General features: G+C 25.6%; 3 protein-coding genes across 5 annotated transcripts in view; 2 read left to right on the top strand and 1 right to left on the bottom strand.

Moving 5' to 3' along the window:
• Positions 1-17,875, top strand: part of LOC128953296 (uncharacterized) — a 388,095-nt gene that overhangs the window by 108,703 nt on the left and 261,517 nt on the right. The gene's annotated exons all lie outside the window — the stretch shown is intronic.
• On the top strand, positions 1,814-4,309 carry LOC128953390 (L-sorbose 1-dehydrogenase-like; the record flags this gene model as incomplete). Its single annotated transcript, XM_054298875.1, has 3 exons — positions 1,814-2,145; positions 2,499-3,001; positions 3,333-4,309. Coding segments are annotated over 3 exons (1,812 nt in total), but the record flags the coding sequence as incomplete, so codon positions are not given.
• LOC128953391 (cathepsin L-like proteinase) lies at positions 13,995-17,308 on the bottom strand. The gene is made up of 6 exons (XM_054298876.1): positions 17,293-17,308; positions 16,891-17,217; positions 15,224-15,276; positions 14,841-15,140; positions 14,704-14,746; positions 13,995-14,530 (listed from the first exon to the last, which is right to left on the bottom strand). The coding sequence occupies exons 1-6, from the start codon at positions 17,306-17,308 to the stop codon at positions 13,995-13,997; spliced, it is 1,275 nt and encodes a 424-aa protein (XP_054154851.1).

Genomic DNA, 17,875 nt, shown 5'->3' on the forward strand with positions numbered 1-17,875 from the left:
AATTAAATATTATTGTTATATATATTGTATATAATTTAAAAAAAAAATTATTTTATTTAAAATGATAACAAAAAATACTTTTTTAATTTATTATTATTATATTTATTTATTTTTATATACAAAATATTTTATTAAATTGTTGACTTATGTTTATTTATTTTTTTACTACTAGTGTAATATGTACTATTAGTAGATATTTATTTATTTTTTTAATAAAAATATAATTTAATTAAATAAAAAAAAACATTATAAATTATTTTATGTATAATCAAGTTTATGGGGGAAAATTTTGTTTATTATTTTTTCACTTACTATTATAATATTATTTGTTAATATTATAAATAAATTGGTATTAAATATATATATACCGGTATATATATTATATAAGTTCAACACATGTAGCTAATAAAAATACCTACCTGAGCTTTATACTAAAAAAAAATACCTTATTGTCATTATACAGGTTAATACTTTACAATTATTATTATTATTATACTTTTATTTATTTATTAATTTATTGCTAATAATGTTTTTAGACAATAGTTAACTAATAATAATAATAATAATAATAATAATTAGTTCAATGTTTTTAATAGTGATATAAAAATACCTAAAAAATAATTAGTTATTTTAGTTCATAACTTGTTATAATTTTTTTATATTAACATAAAGTCATTGACAGAAGGGTGGTAACTGGTTTTTGGATACTATCTCTATAACCAATTGAGCTAGAACAATATAAATTTTTTAGGAAACATGGAATCATGGAACGGATAGCATAATATAGTTATATTATTTCTCATTGCGCTTATGTAGCTTAGCACCGGTATGTGCATTATCTCAAAAACTACAAGAGATAGCACAATAAAACCAAAAGTATAATATACTAGGTAAAATTTCATTAGACACGTGTTTCAGGATTTTTCTAAAAATTATATCGTTTTTTAACAAAAAATTAAAAAATGGGAAAATTATAAAACTTTGATATGGAATATTAAAAAAGTGTCAAGGTATTTTATAAAATTTTTAATAAAATTAAATTTTATTTTTAATGCAGAATAATTCGTATATTAAGTGTTTTTAATTAATTTAATTAAATAATAGTTTATTTAATATATTATGTATTTAATGTATTAATATAGTAAATTATGTAATTAAAATATAAAACATGTTATATAATAGAAAAATAATGATTATTAAATAAACTATTATTTATTGAAATTAATTAAAAATACTTAATATACGAATTGTTCTGCATTAAAAATAAAATTTAATTTTATTAAAAATTTTACAAAATACCTTGACACTTTTTTAATATTCCATATCAAAGTTTTATAATTTTCCCATTTTTTAATTTTTTGTTAAAAAACGATATAATTTTTAGAAAAATCCTGAAACACGTGTCTAATGAAATTTTACCTAGTATATTATACTTTTGGTTTTATTGTGCTATCTCTTGTAGTTTTTGAGATAATGCACATACCGGTGCTAAGCTACATAAGCGCAATGAGAAATAATATAACTATATTATGCTATCCGTTCCATGATTCCATGTTTCCTAAAATATTTATATTGTTCTAGCTCAATTGGTTATAGAGATAGTATCCAAAAACCAGTTACCACCCTTCTGTCAATGACTTTATATGCAATTAATTATTATTATTATTATTATTATTATTATTGCATTATTATTTTTGTAATATTTTAATATTTTATTTTTATAAAAAAAAATAAATTTTAAAAAATGTACACGTTAACTTTATTAACAAAATTATTCATACTGTCCACTATTATACGTGACCGGCAACTCCGGCACAACCAACTGGCCAATCGGACACCATTGCCACCGAAACTCGCATACGATTATATAGTAGTCGGTGCCGGCAGTGCCGGTGCTATAGTCGCCTGTCGACTATCCGAATGGGGTTCGGATGTACTGCTACTGGAAGCTGGCGGCCAACCCGATGCCCTCGTAGACGATATACCGGCTCCGGGATTGCAAACCAGTGATAGAAATCTATGGAACTATCGGACAGTACGGCAGAAATTTTCCGGTCATTCCTATCCAGATAATGGCCAACAATCGGAACTAAGCGGTCGTATATTAGGCGGTACTTCAACTGTCAACGGTATGATATATAATAGGTATTTTGAAAAACTAATTAATTAAATAAATAAATAATTAATTAAATAAATTAATAGTTAATTGAATAAATTAATAGTTAATTAAATTAATTAATAGTTAATTAAATAAATTAATAGTTAATTAAATAAATTAATAGTTAATTAAACAAATTATTAAATAAATAAATAATTGCTTTTTAAAGTTTTATTTCTGATAATATATATACGATATATATATATATTCTGTGAATAATATAATAAATAAAAAAAATTATTTTGTCTATAGTTTTAATTTTTTTAAATATTATTTTAATTATAATTATTGCAATTTATTTTTTTTTTGTTTTTATTGTTTTTCTATACATGTATTTTAGAGGTAATCGCAAATACTATGATATGATTGCCTCAAAATACGGTGCCATTGGTTGGGATTACGCGAGTGTTTTGCCAGTATTTAAACAAATGGAAAACAATACCGACCCCCGAGTTAGCGACCAGTATCACGGACGTCAGGGACCGGTAGGTGTGTCCACACCGGGTGAACCGTTTCCTATATATGCAAAACAAGCCGAGGCTGCCCTGGAATGGGGACTCGACTATACGGATATTAATGGCCCAAATCAGACTGGGTTTACAATTGCACAGTCGACTATTGCCCGGGGTTTAAGATCATCGACTTTGAATGCTTACTTGGAAAGTGGTTTGTGTCCCCAGTTGACTATTGTTATCGGAGCTCAGGTATCCAAAATATTAATTACACGTGAACACACCAACAACAACAGTGGACTACTACCTCGGGCACAGGGAGTTAGGTTTATCAAAAATAATCGTACACTACATACAGTAATGGCCAATAGGGAGGTGATTGTATCGGCAGGTATTATAATTAATATTAAATTAAAATTAATTTTTTAATCTTATTATTAATTAAATGCTAAATAAACTTGCTTGATTAATTAGTTTTATTAATTATTTAGTTTTTTAAAAAAACATAATATTAATATTGTGTTTATTATTCATAATTTATTATAAATTTAATATTAATTTATATATAATTAATTAATAATTAATAATAAATATAATTAATAATAAATATAATTAATAATAAATATAATTAATAATAAATATAATTAATAATAAATATAATTAATAATAAATTAATTTAATAATAAATATAATTAATAATAATTATTATTATTATTTTCAAGGTACAATAGCCAGTCCACAGTTGCTAATGTTGTCGGGTGTGGGCCCGGCCCGACATTTACAGGACACGGGTATTCGGGAAATATATGCCGATCTACCCGGGGTTGGCCTAAACTATAACAATCACTTAACCATACGACTAGAGTTTCCTATAGGAGGTCCCGGTATGATGGTTAGGCCAGTATCGACTGTAGGCAACATTAGTCAACTATACCAGTCCAGTGTCCAGGGTCGTGGTCCAATGGCACAGTCACCGATAAGCATAATGTATTGGTCGTCATCAAACACTACCATCAATAGTCCACAACTACTATCGGCGGATCCAAAAAACAACTATCCGGATGTCTATGTCGAAGGTATTGGTGTACCCCAGGGTAGTCCGTCACCGATTGTTGCCAACAAACGGGTAGATAATCCTATTTATAACCAACAACTGGACCAATACTCCCAGTCGCTAATGTCTACCGATTATATGATGTTTTTTCCGACACTAGTCCGACCAGTTAGCTGGAGTGGGGGTACAGTTAGATTGAGTACTAACCAGATTCAGGATCAACCGGTAATTGATCCCCGGTTTATGTCCGCAGCGAGTGATCGCCGCAGGTTTCGTCGGGCAGTGGCCAATGTATACCGATTTGTTGAGACTACTAGTTTCGGGCGATACGTTAGTATACCTACACTGCCGATACCTCCGTGTAGGTACTGTCCTGGAGATAGACCTATCTATCAGTGTCGGAGTTATTTGGATTGTCTGATTGATAACTGGTCGGCCAGTATCTATCATCCAGTAGGCACGTGTCGTATGGGTGACCCCCAGCGTAGGGATACTGTAGTCGACCCCAGATTGCGTGTCAAAGGTATCAGCGGACTGCGTGTTGTCGACCTATCCGTCTATCCGGAGATAATGAATTCAAATACTGCGGCAGCGGCAATGTTGGCCGGGGAGATGGCGGCCCGATTCATACATGAAGATAATTAATTAATAATAGATAATAATATTTAACTAAACTATTATTATTACAATATATATATATATATATACTCTATATGTATATATACACTATATATATATTAACTAAATAATAAACTAAATAATAAACTAAATAATAAACTAAATAATTAATTAATAATGTTTTTTTGTTGTTGTGCAATTTAATTAAAACTATAGACTACTATAGTTTTCTATTCAACACAAAAATAGACTAATTTATTAATTACTATATTTTATTATATATATACTGTATATATAGATTTTATATACAATATATTATTTATTAATTATTGGTATTATTATTAAATTATTTTTGTACAATTTTTGTGTTTTTAATTAATTAAAAATATTTAATATTCTAGTATATTATTATTATTATTACAAACTAAATTTTTATTTATTATACACAAATTTTTTTTAAACATATTTAACATCTACTGTATCTCTATCTATACAACAATAAATTATAATTATTTTTATAATTAAAAATATTTCATACAATCACAATAATCGCCGCTTAATTGATTAAAATATCTAATTTGAATTTTATTATTATTATTATCATAATAGGTTTCAATTGAGTAGGGTTGTCCATCACCATCAGCATCATCAGCATCATCAGCATCATCAGCATCATCAGATCCGACACCAATATGTATAGTATGAAATGTTTCCCTATATTCCCTTAAATATAGTTGAAAAATATTTTTATAATCTGTTAATTTTTTATCATGATGATTATTATAATTATAACCATCATCATTATTAAGTAGCTTGTTCAAATAACCATTATTGTCTAAAAATACACCCTCACTAAATAGTGATACGTTAATTTTTTTGTTTGTAGACATTATTTGTGTCAAATCACTATGACAACCATTTAATAGCACTGGTTTATCATCAAAATTAAATTGACATTGATAAATTTCACCATTGTCCATTAGAAAATATGATCCAAAATAACTATAATTGTACATGGCTACAATTGGTTTGCCACCAGGTGCTAATAATATTTCAGTAGGGTTGCCAGCTTGCCGGGTTAGATCGAACCCTAAAAATTGTACCCGATTACCCCAATAGTATACCCGTCCATCAGCGGTCAATGCAAACGATATATATGGATGACAGCAAATATATTTAACAAAAATTACGTCCATATTATTATTGGTGTTAAATATGATTTTGATTGGCTGTACTACACAATTACTAATATTAGTAGTAGTACTAGTGTCGTCCATAAATGATGTCATCACCACTTGAGCATGATGATTTCCGCCCCATGCATAAACAGTACCTTGATCACTCAGGGCTAGACAATGATCGTAGCCGCACGATACATGTACAATTCGAAATGGACGTAATTTTTGTATGACCCGCGGACGTATATAATGGTTGGATTTGTAGCCCAATCCTAGTTGTGCGCTACGATTATAGCCAAAACTGTAGACCCGATTATCTTGGGTTAAACATAGTATAAAGTCGTAGCCAATGAAAAATTGCTGAACCCGTTCACCGCTAAGTTCGGGTATTATTTCGGGTTCGGTTTGTTGTTGTTGATGTCTATCGGTTCGGGTAACCAGTGGTCCAATACCGTAGACGTTGTCGTTGTCGGCGACAAACAATAGATTATCGCCGAAAATATGAAATATTTTTATAACACATTTCATTGGTTCCGATATACAGTCGTTGATCAGCGAAAACTTGTCTAATATTTTTGGATACATTTTTCAACAAAAAAAAATAAAAACAATTTTTTATGTTTTGTTGAGAAAAACTTTTAAAATATTATTATTATTAAAAAACAATTAATTTTTATCACTTATAACTAAAATAAAATTTAATAAAATAGTAGTTTACTAAATGAAAATTTTTAAGTATAAAGTTATTACTAAAATAAATTTATTTGAAAAATAAAAACTATTAATAAAATACAAAAAATCAATAGTTTTATATATTTATGTTTGGTTTTAATACTACTGATAATAATAAATAATAATTTTGATAACATTTAATCAGTAATATATACACATTTATATCATATGTTTAATGCATTTATTTATTAGTTATGTTTATTTAACATTAATTTTTTTTTGATAATAAAGTTTATTTATATGATTTTATTTTAAAAAACACATGATATGATAGAAATTTTTAAATAATTTAAACAAAACTGATTTTTATGTTAAATATTATATTTTAATATTTTTAAATGATTATAATTTTCAATTAAACTAAAAAAATAATAAAAATTAATTTATTTAATTTATAACAATTTCTATAGTTTAGTGTTATATAAAAATAATGTAGTGTTTAAACTATAAATACTATTAATTAAATTAATATTATAAACTAAATTATATCAAAATTATAGATATCTATTAATTGTTATGTTGTTTTATATAATTATTTTTTTTATAAAAAAGTAAAATTATTTATTTTCTTAATAAAATTTGTATGAAAATTATCATTATATACATAATTGATTAAATAATAACTATATATATAAAAATTATTTATACTATAAATTTTATAGATAAATAGTTTAGATAAAAATAATTACTAAAATTATTAAATATAATTAAAACATAAAATACTATGTTATAGTATACAATAAAAATAACTATTGTAAAATAATAGTAAATTATAATTTTTTAGAAATAAAAAAATAATTAATTAAAAGTATTATAATTTATAAAAATTTTATATAAAATGTTTATATATTTTTTGTAAATAAATATTATTTAAAATATTTTTTTTAATTAAAAAATATTAAATACAACATTGTATATACAAATATATATTAAATACAATGTATATATACTTATAATTTTTTATTGTATTTTTTAAGCGTCTATTCATTGCATGATTATGAGTAAAAATATATTTTTTTTTAAAAATTAATTTAAATATACTTTGTATGTATATATATATTATTTATTAAATAAAATTTAATTTATATAAAGTATATAAAATTGCATGAAAATTATTTTACAGTAGTTATTATACAGTGATCAAGACAAAAAATAAATACTAATAATAATAATAATAAATATCATTATAAATAATTTTTGTAAAAAAATTCATTTTTTTAAAAAAATGTACACGTTAACTTTATTAACAAAATTTCTAATGATGATTACTATTATCCGGGACAGGCAGTTAAGACACAACCAACTGGCCTATAGGACACCATTACCACCGAAACCCCGATACGATTATATAGTAGTCGGTGCCGGCAGTGCCGGTGCTATTGTCTCGTGTCGACTATCGCAATGGGGTTGGGATGTACTGCTACTGGAAGCTGGCGGACCACCCGATGCCCTCATAGACGATATACCACTACCCGGACTAACAGCCTTTGATAAGCATTTATGGCAATACCAGATGGTTAGGCAACAGTTTTCCGGACATTCCTATCAGCCAAATGGCCAACAAATTGAGAAAATATTATGCGGTTCATCGACTATTAATGAAATGTTATATAATAGGTATTTTCATTAAAAAAAATTTATTTATTTATTTATAGAATAATATAATTATTAAGTTTTTATAGAATTAAAACTTAAAAAACTATTAGTGTATCAATATTACAAAAAAATTAACTAAAGTTAAAATATTTATATTATATTTTATTAATAAATTTAGTATAAAAATTAAATATTCATATAACTTTACAGTAATTAAATGGTACTCAATATATATATATTAGGTTAGGTTAGGTTAGGTTAGGTTAGGTTAGGTTAGGTTAGGTTAGGTTAGGTTAGGTTAGGTTAGGTTAGGTTAGGTTAGGTTAGGTTAGGTTAGGTTAGGTTGGGTTAGATTAGGTTAGATTATTTTAGGTTAGGTTAGGTTAGGTTAGGTTAGGTTAGGTTAGGTTAGGTTAGGTTAGGTTAGGTTAGGTTAGGTTAGGTTAGGTTAGGTTAGGTTAGGTTAGGTTAGGTTAGGTTAGGTTAGGTTAGGTTAGGTTAGGTTAGGTTAGGTTAGGTTAGGTTAGGTTAGGTTAGGTTAGGTTAGGTTAGGTTAGGTTAGGTTAGGTTAGGTTAGGTTAGGTTAGGTTAGGTTAGGTTAGGTTAGGTTAGGTTAGGTTATGTTAGGTTAGGTTAGGTTAGGTTAGGTTAGGTTAGGTTAGGTTAGGTTAGGTTAGGTTAGGTTTATATAAATATATATATATATTTATTTATATATATAGTATATTTTTATATATAATTACTGAATATATATAATTACTGAATATATATAATTACTGAATATATATTATTTTTTTAGAGGTAATCGTAAATACTATGATATGATTGCCGAGAAATACGGTGCCATTGGTTGGGATTATGCGAGTGTTTTGCCAGTATTTAAACAAATGGAAAACAATACCGACCCCCGGGTTAGTGATGAATATCACGGTCGACACGGACCGGTACGAGTGTCCACACCGGGTGAACCATATCCTATATATTTCAAACAAGCCGAGGCTACCCTGGAATGGGGACTCGACTATCTAGATATCAATGGCCCAAATCAGACTGGATTTACAATTGCACAGTCGACTAATGCCCGGGGTTTGAGATCATCGACTAATAATGCTTACTTGGAAAGTGGTTTGTGTCCACAGTTGACTATTGTTACCGGTGCCCAGGTATCTAAGATACTTATTACAAGTAATAATAGTAATACTACTACTACTACTACTAAGGCTAGTAGTCCACGGGCACAGGGAGTCGAGTTTGTCAAAAACAATCGTACACATAGAGTATTAGCTAAACGGGAGGTTATTATATCGGCAGGTATAACCATTTTTTTTGTTTAAAATATTTAATTAATTAATTATTTATTATTTATAATAATAAACTTTAGTTATGTAATTGTTTTAAATTAAATTTACATAATATATCATATATATACATGTTTAGTATAAATATAGTTAATTAAATAAAAACTAAAAAAAATAAATAATTATAATTACAATAATCTTAATTAACTTAATTTTAGAGATAAAAGATAAAAATTAATTTGCAATTAAAAGTTTTAATTATTTAATTATATTTATGATTTTAGTGTTTATTAATATGTATTAATTATACAAATAGTACTTAAATATATATTGAAAACTTTTTAAAACTTAAAAGTATTTTTTTAATTTAATTTAATTTTTAACTTATTATTTAATTATTAACATAATATTTACTAAATTTAATTATTATTATTATTAATTTCAGGTACAATAGCCAGTCCACAGTTGCTAATGTTGTCGGGTGTCGGTCCCGTCCGACATTTACTTGAAACGGGTATTCGGGAAATATATGTCGATCTACCAGCGGTTGGCCTAAACTATTGCAATCATATATCCATTGGCCTGGAGTTTCCTGTACGCCAGCGGTCGGATATGCCGTATAAACCAATAGCTACAATGGACAATATAACACAACTATACCAGACAACTGTCCTGGGTCAGGGTGTAATGGCACAGTCACCACTGACATTAATGTATTGGTCATCATTGAATACAATCACAAACAGCAGCACCAGTAGTAGCCCATCAATCGGTTACGACAACTATCCGGATATCTATACAATAGGTATAGTATTCCCCAGAGGTTTACCACCGTTAATATCGGCCAACAAACCTACTGTTCCCACCAACACCAGCCAATCGCTTAATTAGCCAACAGTTTGACGGATACTCTAGTGAACTAATAGCCAGCGATCATATGATACTGACGCCAGTACTTGTTAGGCCAGTGAGTACGGGTACAGTCACTTGATTGAGGACTAACCATATTCAGGATCAACCGGTAATTGATCCGAAATTTTTGTCCCAACCGTACGATAGGCAACGATTACGTCAGGCAGTGGCCAATATCTATCGGTTTGTCGAGACTACTAGTTTCCGGCGATACGTTAGTTTACCGCGACAACCGGTACCTCCGTGCAGGTACTGTCCATCGGGACCTGTATACCAGTGCCTGAGCTATATTGATTGTTTGATCAGGGAATGGGCCGGCACTCACGTTCATCCAGTCGGCACCTATCGTATGGGTGACCCCGGGCGCAGGGATACTGTAGTCGATCCACGATTGCGTGTCAAAGGTATCCGCGGTTTACGTGTTTGCGATGCGTCCGTCTATCCGGAGATAATCAATTCAAATACAAATGCGGCGGCAATGTTGGCCGGGGAGATGGCCGCCCGATTCATACATGAAGATTGGATCAATAGATTAAATAATAATAATAATAATAATGTGAATATTAAATAGAAATTTTATTTAATTTTTTTATTTTTTATAAATAAAATATTAATAATGTAAATGTTTTTTGTTTGTTTGTTTTTTGGTTATTAATAATAATAATAATTAAATTTAAATTACATAAAAGAAATATTAATAAAATCATATATTAAAAGAAATAGTTATTTCAATATTATCTATTAACTATTATCTATTATTAATTGTTTTATAATCATTTTATAAGTACAGTAGAAATATTTATTTTTATTAAAAAAAAAAAGTTTGAATAAAAATAATTATTATACATAATTGTTGTTTAAAAATATAATTATATATTAAAAAAAACATAAAAAATTTATTAAATAACACTTAAAATAGCAAAATAGACATAAATTTCTTAATAGTCATTTAAATACAATAATATCCAAAAAAAATAATGTTTTAATTTATAGCTATTTTAAAAACAATACTTATTAAAGATTTTTCACTAAAAAAAATAATATCTAATATATTAAATAAAAAACTTGTTTTATTTTGTTGTTGAATAGATACTGATGTATTAATAATAATAATAATAATAATTAAAATAATATTTATTTATTTAATCAATTAATATCAATATTATGTACCCACACACTGTTAATGAAAAATACTATTATATAATAATAATAATAATAATAATGTAATACAAAATAATTAACAAAGATATAAATAAATACTAATACTTGACTTTTGAAATCACATTTTGCAGTTAATATCAATACTATTATCTAATAATAATTATTATTATTATTACAATTATAATAATAAGTGTTTAAAAATATGTAATTAATATATAATTTCATTTATAATAAGCATTATTAATAAAATATTTAAAAAAAATAAAATTACAAACAACTTATTACATTATAAATTATTAAATAAAAATACTACTAGATAATAAGTTTTTTTTTTAAAAAAAAGTACAGTTAAATAAGCTAAAAGTTTAAAATTAAAAAAAACTATTTTATACTATATTATATAATTTGTAATAGTTATAATAAATAATAATAATAATAATAATAGTAATAATAATAAATTATTTAATTTAAAAAAATATATTAATAATTAATTTTTTTTATTTTTATAATAAAATTTTAATGAATAAATTAAATAAAGCGGCAAAAAAATTTAATAAAGCCAAGGATAAAGTTGGTAATGCTATTGATAAAGTGGAAAATGTCGTAGATGATGTCAATAAGGTAAATAAGGGTGTGGGTGGATGAATGATGAGGGGTAGGGGGTAAAATAAAGCATATTTTAAATATTTTAACTTTTTTAAAAAATATTTTCAATATACTTTCAATATATTGATATTACATTGATAATAAATCTTAAGAAAATTATAGCTAAAATAATTAAATACAATAATAAAATGTACTAGATAAAAATAAAATAAAATATAAACGCAAATAGATTATTTTAAAAAATTTTAAAAAGTAAAAAACAACAATTATAATTTTGTTTTTTCTTAATTAATTTTGCTTTTAAATTAATTTTATGTTTGTTTGTCGGATAATAAGGTTGTCGAAGATGTCGGCGATTTTACGGAAGCCGTCGGCAATGTAGTGGACACTATCCAAGATGGAGGAGACATAGACGATGTAGTGGCCAGTGTTGGCCATGCGGTCAAAACGGCCGATCAAGTGGTCAACGATATTGATGATGTGGTCGACGATTGTGGCCAAATATGCGATAGTGTTAGTAAAACGGCTGATAAAATGGCCGATAAAGTGGGCGGTGGTGGCGGAAAATTGGGCAAAATGTTCAATCGATTATCGAAAGCTACGGGAAAAGTTGGCAACGCTATCCATCGAGTTGAACATGTAGTCGATAAAGTTGGCCAAGTAGTTGACGATACCGTCGAGTTTGTCGATGCTATAGACAATATGGTTGACAATATTGAACAGGGTGATATAGGTGGTACCATAGGTAGTGTTGTCAATGTTATAGATAAAACCGATAATTTACTGGATGATCTAGGCGATCTAAATGATGATATTGGTAAAGTATGCGATAAGGGGTCAAAGGTTATGGGTGGTGGAAAAGTGGGTAAACTATTCAATAGATTATCGAAAGCATCGGATAAAGTTGGCAATGCTATCGATAAAGTCGATCAAGTGGTCGAAGATGTCGGCCATGTGATCGATGATGTGGACGATTTGGTTGACTCAGTTGTCAACGATGGCAATGTCGATAAAATTTTAGATAAAACCCTGGATCTAGTCGATGACCTTGACAAGGTCAAACATGATGTTAGAGATGTTATCGGTGTAGTTAATGTAGAAGTAGATGTTTCTAGTGGTAATAAATCTAAAAAAAATAATAAAAAACTTAAATCTGTCAACACTACTACCAGTGCTAGCGATAGAGTTAGCAATGTCGGCAACACTACTATCGATGAGTGTAATGAGTGTATAGATGATGATGATGATAATGCTAACCAAGATAAACTGCTTAAGGATGCTAATGGTTGTCTACGATTGGTTGACTTAGTGGCCAGTTGTCTAAATTCATGCGGAATTTGTTGCTGTTATAGTCAATGTAAGTTCAATTAGTACACAATGAAAAAATAAATCTTAAAATAAATATAGAATTTATTTATTAATTTTTTGCATTTAAAATATTTATTTGCTAAAAAAATTGTTAAAAATATTTTTTTAAATTAGTTATTTAAATTTAAAATTATTATCATTATTATTATAGATATCTCATGTAGACAGCGTACTGATGACCATGATGATAATGACCAAGATGATCATGATTATAGTGTGGTTACCAAGCAACCAGTGAAACAAAAAATATCGGATATTTAATTTAAAATTAAATTAAAATTAAATAATTTACATAAATATTTAGCTAATAGAGAGTATATTTAATATTATTATATTAGCCATAAATATGTAAATAAACAAGATTATTTTTATACTACTTTATAATAAAAGTAATTTTTTTTATTAACCTATTTGTTAAAAAAAAGTTAAAACTATAAATAAATGAATTTTAATTAAATTAATAACAAAAATATATTTTTAATATTATATGTAATTTTTTTTAGAAATTATATTAACTATTAAATTGATTATTTGTGTATAATTATTGTTGGATTAAAAATTATTATTGTATTTTTTATTTTTAAATTTAAAAAATAATAATAATATTGACTAGTAAATATTAATTAATTCTAATTTGCATAATATCAAAAATCATAATCAATCAAAATATATATGCAATTGAGTAAAAATATGTTTAAAAATAGGTTTTTTATTAATTTAGAAATAAACAAGGTTAGATTAATTTTTCAACTTTTAATCCATAGAAAATCAATAACAATACAGTATAAATTTATCTAGTTTATATATATAATGCATTAAAATGCCTACAAATTAATTATAATTATTTTTACATAGTTAATTTTAATTAATATCATCCGTCCAAACTGGATATACGCTAATACGGCACATATTTTGATCCCTGGCCAATCTAATATAACCTTGCTCGCCCCACCAGGTATCCCATGAATTTCTAATTAGCCAATAGCCGGGTCCATAGCCGACAATACTTACGGCGTGATTGATTTGCTGATCACAATTCTGGTCGCTGAACACACCCGACCGATAATGTTGAAAATTTTCGTTAACATGAACGTGAACATACAGTGGTCCATTCATGTAAACTGATTGCTGCATACCTGATTCGCCATCCTGTACATTAATATAACTGGTGCCTACCTGTGCTACTGTTTTAACCGATTGATAAGCGCACTGATTTTTATGTTTATCACCGCTTATGTACGGATAATCGCTATCCGCTTCAATACCGCCCAATCGGTTCAGTGTTTTGAGTGCCATCTGGATGTTACCGCCCACAGCACAGGTATATCCATCTGTACAGTCGATAATCTCCTGTTCCGATAGTGATCGATAGCTACCCCGTTTTATGGCCAATCGAGCTATAGGTCATTTACAAATAAATTTAAAGGTTATTTGAAGGTTATTTGATGGTTATTTGAAGGTTATTTGAAGGTTATTTGAAGGTTATTTGAAGGTTATTTGAAGGTTATTTGAAGGTTATTTGAAGGGCGCAAGCATTTTTATTTAAGTTTAAATTAATTTTTTTACATACATTCCAAAATGGCTACCGTAGCGAATGCCCAACATGAACCGCACTAGATTTTGTATATAATATAAAATAAATTTTTAATTTTTTTTAAATATTTTTTTTTAATACTATAATTGATAATATGATATGATAGTACATACTTGTCCCTGATTTTTGATTGGACCAACTTTTCCCAGTGATCGCCAATCCAGCGAATCGGGTACCGTAACCGATACGTTCAATTGAAACGGACGTAATTTCTGGATATCAATCGTTGGCATTTTTGTTGTAAATTTTTCCAAAAATTCTTTACTAGTCATATCAGTGAATGCATTGACACCCATAGTATACGTATAAATTCCGCGTTCGGCTTCCCAGTTATGTTCGGCAATTTTTCGATAATTTTCAGCAAATACAGATTCTCTATATTTATTAACATGTTGACGTTGAGGATATGTTTCCTAGATAAAATTTAAAAAAAATATATATAAATAATTTAATAAAGTAATTTTTTTAAAAATATATATATACATATATATCATACTAAAAATAATTGATATTGTAACGAAATTTCTTGTTTGCTAATCTGTAAATTAGCTGAAAAACTTAGACAAACAACATTCAATAATGATAATGCTACTACTACTAATAAATTCATTGTAGTTTCAAACTATTAAGGAAACTAGGTTATTGAAAATTTTAATTTTTGATTAAAACTTTTCGAAAAAAAAACAATAATTATCTACGATTGAATTTATTTTCATATTGTACAGTGCTTTTTATGCTTTTTTTATATATATATTTTATTGAAACAATCATATAATTATGTTTTTTAAATGTTTTTTTATGATTTTATAATTTCTTTTAAAAAAGTTTACAAAGAAAACATTTGTAAATCAATGATATGTAGTTTTATAAGTAAGCAAAATAAAAAAAAATTTTTTTTAAATTTATCAAAACAAGGTTAAGTTTTTAGATAGTTGAAAAGAATTATTTTTAAAAAAAAATTATCTGAGACAAAATTATTTTTTTAAATATATAATTTTATAGCATATTATTGACTTAAATTATAAAAATTATAATAAAATATTTTTAATTAAAAACATAATAATAGTATTTTTTTTTAAATTTACTGTTAAAATATTTATTTATTCTCTCTCAAAAAAAAACTTGCTCAACCTTAATTAAAACATTACTCAATTAATATTTATATATATATTAAGAAATTAAAGAAAATCATTAATCATTAATGAAATTATAAAATAAAAGTACATGTAAAGATAATGTAATTTTTTAAATAAAATATATTTATTCTAAAACTTTTATAATAATTTAATTATAATAATTAATTTTTATGTTTTTTTTTTGATAAAAATAAGAAATACAATTTATGTAAACTATTAACTAATTTATAATTTAATTAAATTTGATCATTTTGTGTTTTTTAATTTAAAATTAATTTTAATTAAAATATGAATTTAAAAAAAACTTAAAATAATAAAAAATTTTATTATAAAATAAACCTTTAGCAAATTACTCAACATATTTGCAATTAATAATAATTCAAAACATAAAGTTAATTTTAATTAATTAATAATTTTTATATATCAATTATAATATCATTAAAATATAAAATTAAATTAATATTATTCAATTAAATTTTTTAAATAAGATATTGGATCAAATAAAAATAATATTTAAACTTATTAATAATAATAATTGAAATTTATTAAGTATAATTAATTAATAATAAATATATATTTAAATGTTATATATTATTGGATTAAAAATTATAATTTTATTAAATTATTGAATAGAAAATATTAATTAAAAATCAATTTGCACAGTATGACCTGGAATAATTTATTAATGATATTTATTACTAAAAAATAAAAAATTATTATTTTATTTAATTATTACAGGTTTTAGAATTATATCATATATATATTTTTTTTAATTGTTATAATTAATTATAATTAAGAATTAATAAACAACCTAGATTAATTTTTTATATAGAATAATCATAGAAACAATTATAACATTATAGCGGTTTAATCTATATATATATATTATACAAAATATGTTTAGAAATTAATTATAATTATTTTTTATTAATTTATAATTAATTTATTTTTAATTATTATTTTAATAATTTTTTTTATTAATATTATTTAATTATACAGTATATTATATATATGATATATACATAACCCTGGTTTTTGTTTATTGGACCAACTTTTCCCAGCGATCGCCAATCAACCGTATCGGTCAGCGAAACCGATACGTTTAATTGAGACGGACGTACTTTCTGGAAATCCAATGGCATTAGACTAGTAGTGGTATATTTGGCTAGAAATTCACGGCTAGTCATATCGGTAAAACCTCGGAAACACCCATAGTATAGAGTATGTACTACGGCCAGTTTGGCTTCCGTATTACCGTTTAGTAATTTTACGGTAATTTTCCCGGAATACCGACTGTCGGTATTGTTCCTCAACTGATGTTCGGGTAGCCATTGGTGTCCGATCGATATTGTTGCTAGATGAAACCACAAACATTTTTTTTAATTAAAAAATTTATAATAAAAATATATATTTTTTAATTATAATTTACCTTGGACAATTTCCATTGCTCCTGGACATCATCATTATTATTATTATTATTATTGCCATCAATTGACAAACATGAGCTTGCTGCAATCAATAATGATACTAGATAAATTAGTTTCATTATTTTATTTTTATTAAAATTAAATTTTTGTTAATTAAAAATTGTTAATTTAATAAACTTTTTTGTAATTTTATTTTTAATACATGTGCGAAACAATGGTTATATTTATATAGAAAAAAATTTATCAAAATTTATTTAGTTTTTATTGTTATATATGTTTTTCAAATAAAAATATAATTAATTAATTTACCTTGTGCATTTCAAATGAAAATGATAAATTAAATAGATTATATATATAGTAATTTTTAAGTGTAATTTTTAACTTATCATTTAGCATTTCATACAAGATTTATTTTTAATTTTTAAAAATATAATATAATCTAAAAAATAAAATAATATTAAAGATATCAATAGATGTCAATGAATCTATAATAATATAGATTAGTTAGAATTATGATTAGTTATCTTATAATAACTATATATTATAATAATAATTAATTAATTAATTATAATAATCTATAGAAAG

The sequence above is a fragment of the Oppia nitens genome, unplaced genomic scaffold, assembly GCF_028296485.1.
Source record: "Oppia nitens isolate AA-2021 unplaced genomic scaffold, nextdenovo-longstitch-racon4-pilon3 scaffold21_pilon_pilon_pilon, whole genome shotgun sequence".
Classification (NCBI taxonomy): Eukaryota; Metazoa; Arthropoda; class Arachnida; order Sarcoptiformes; family Oppiidae; genus Oppia; species Oppia nitens.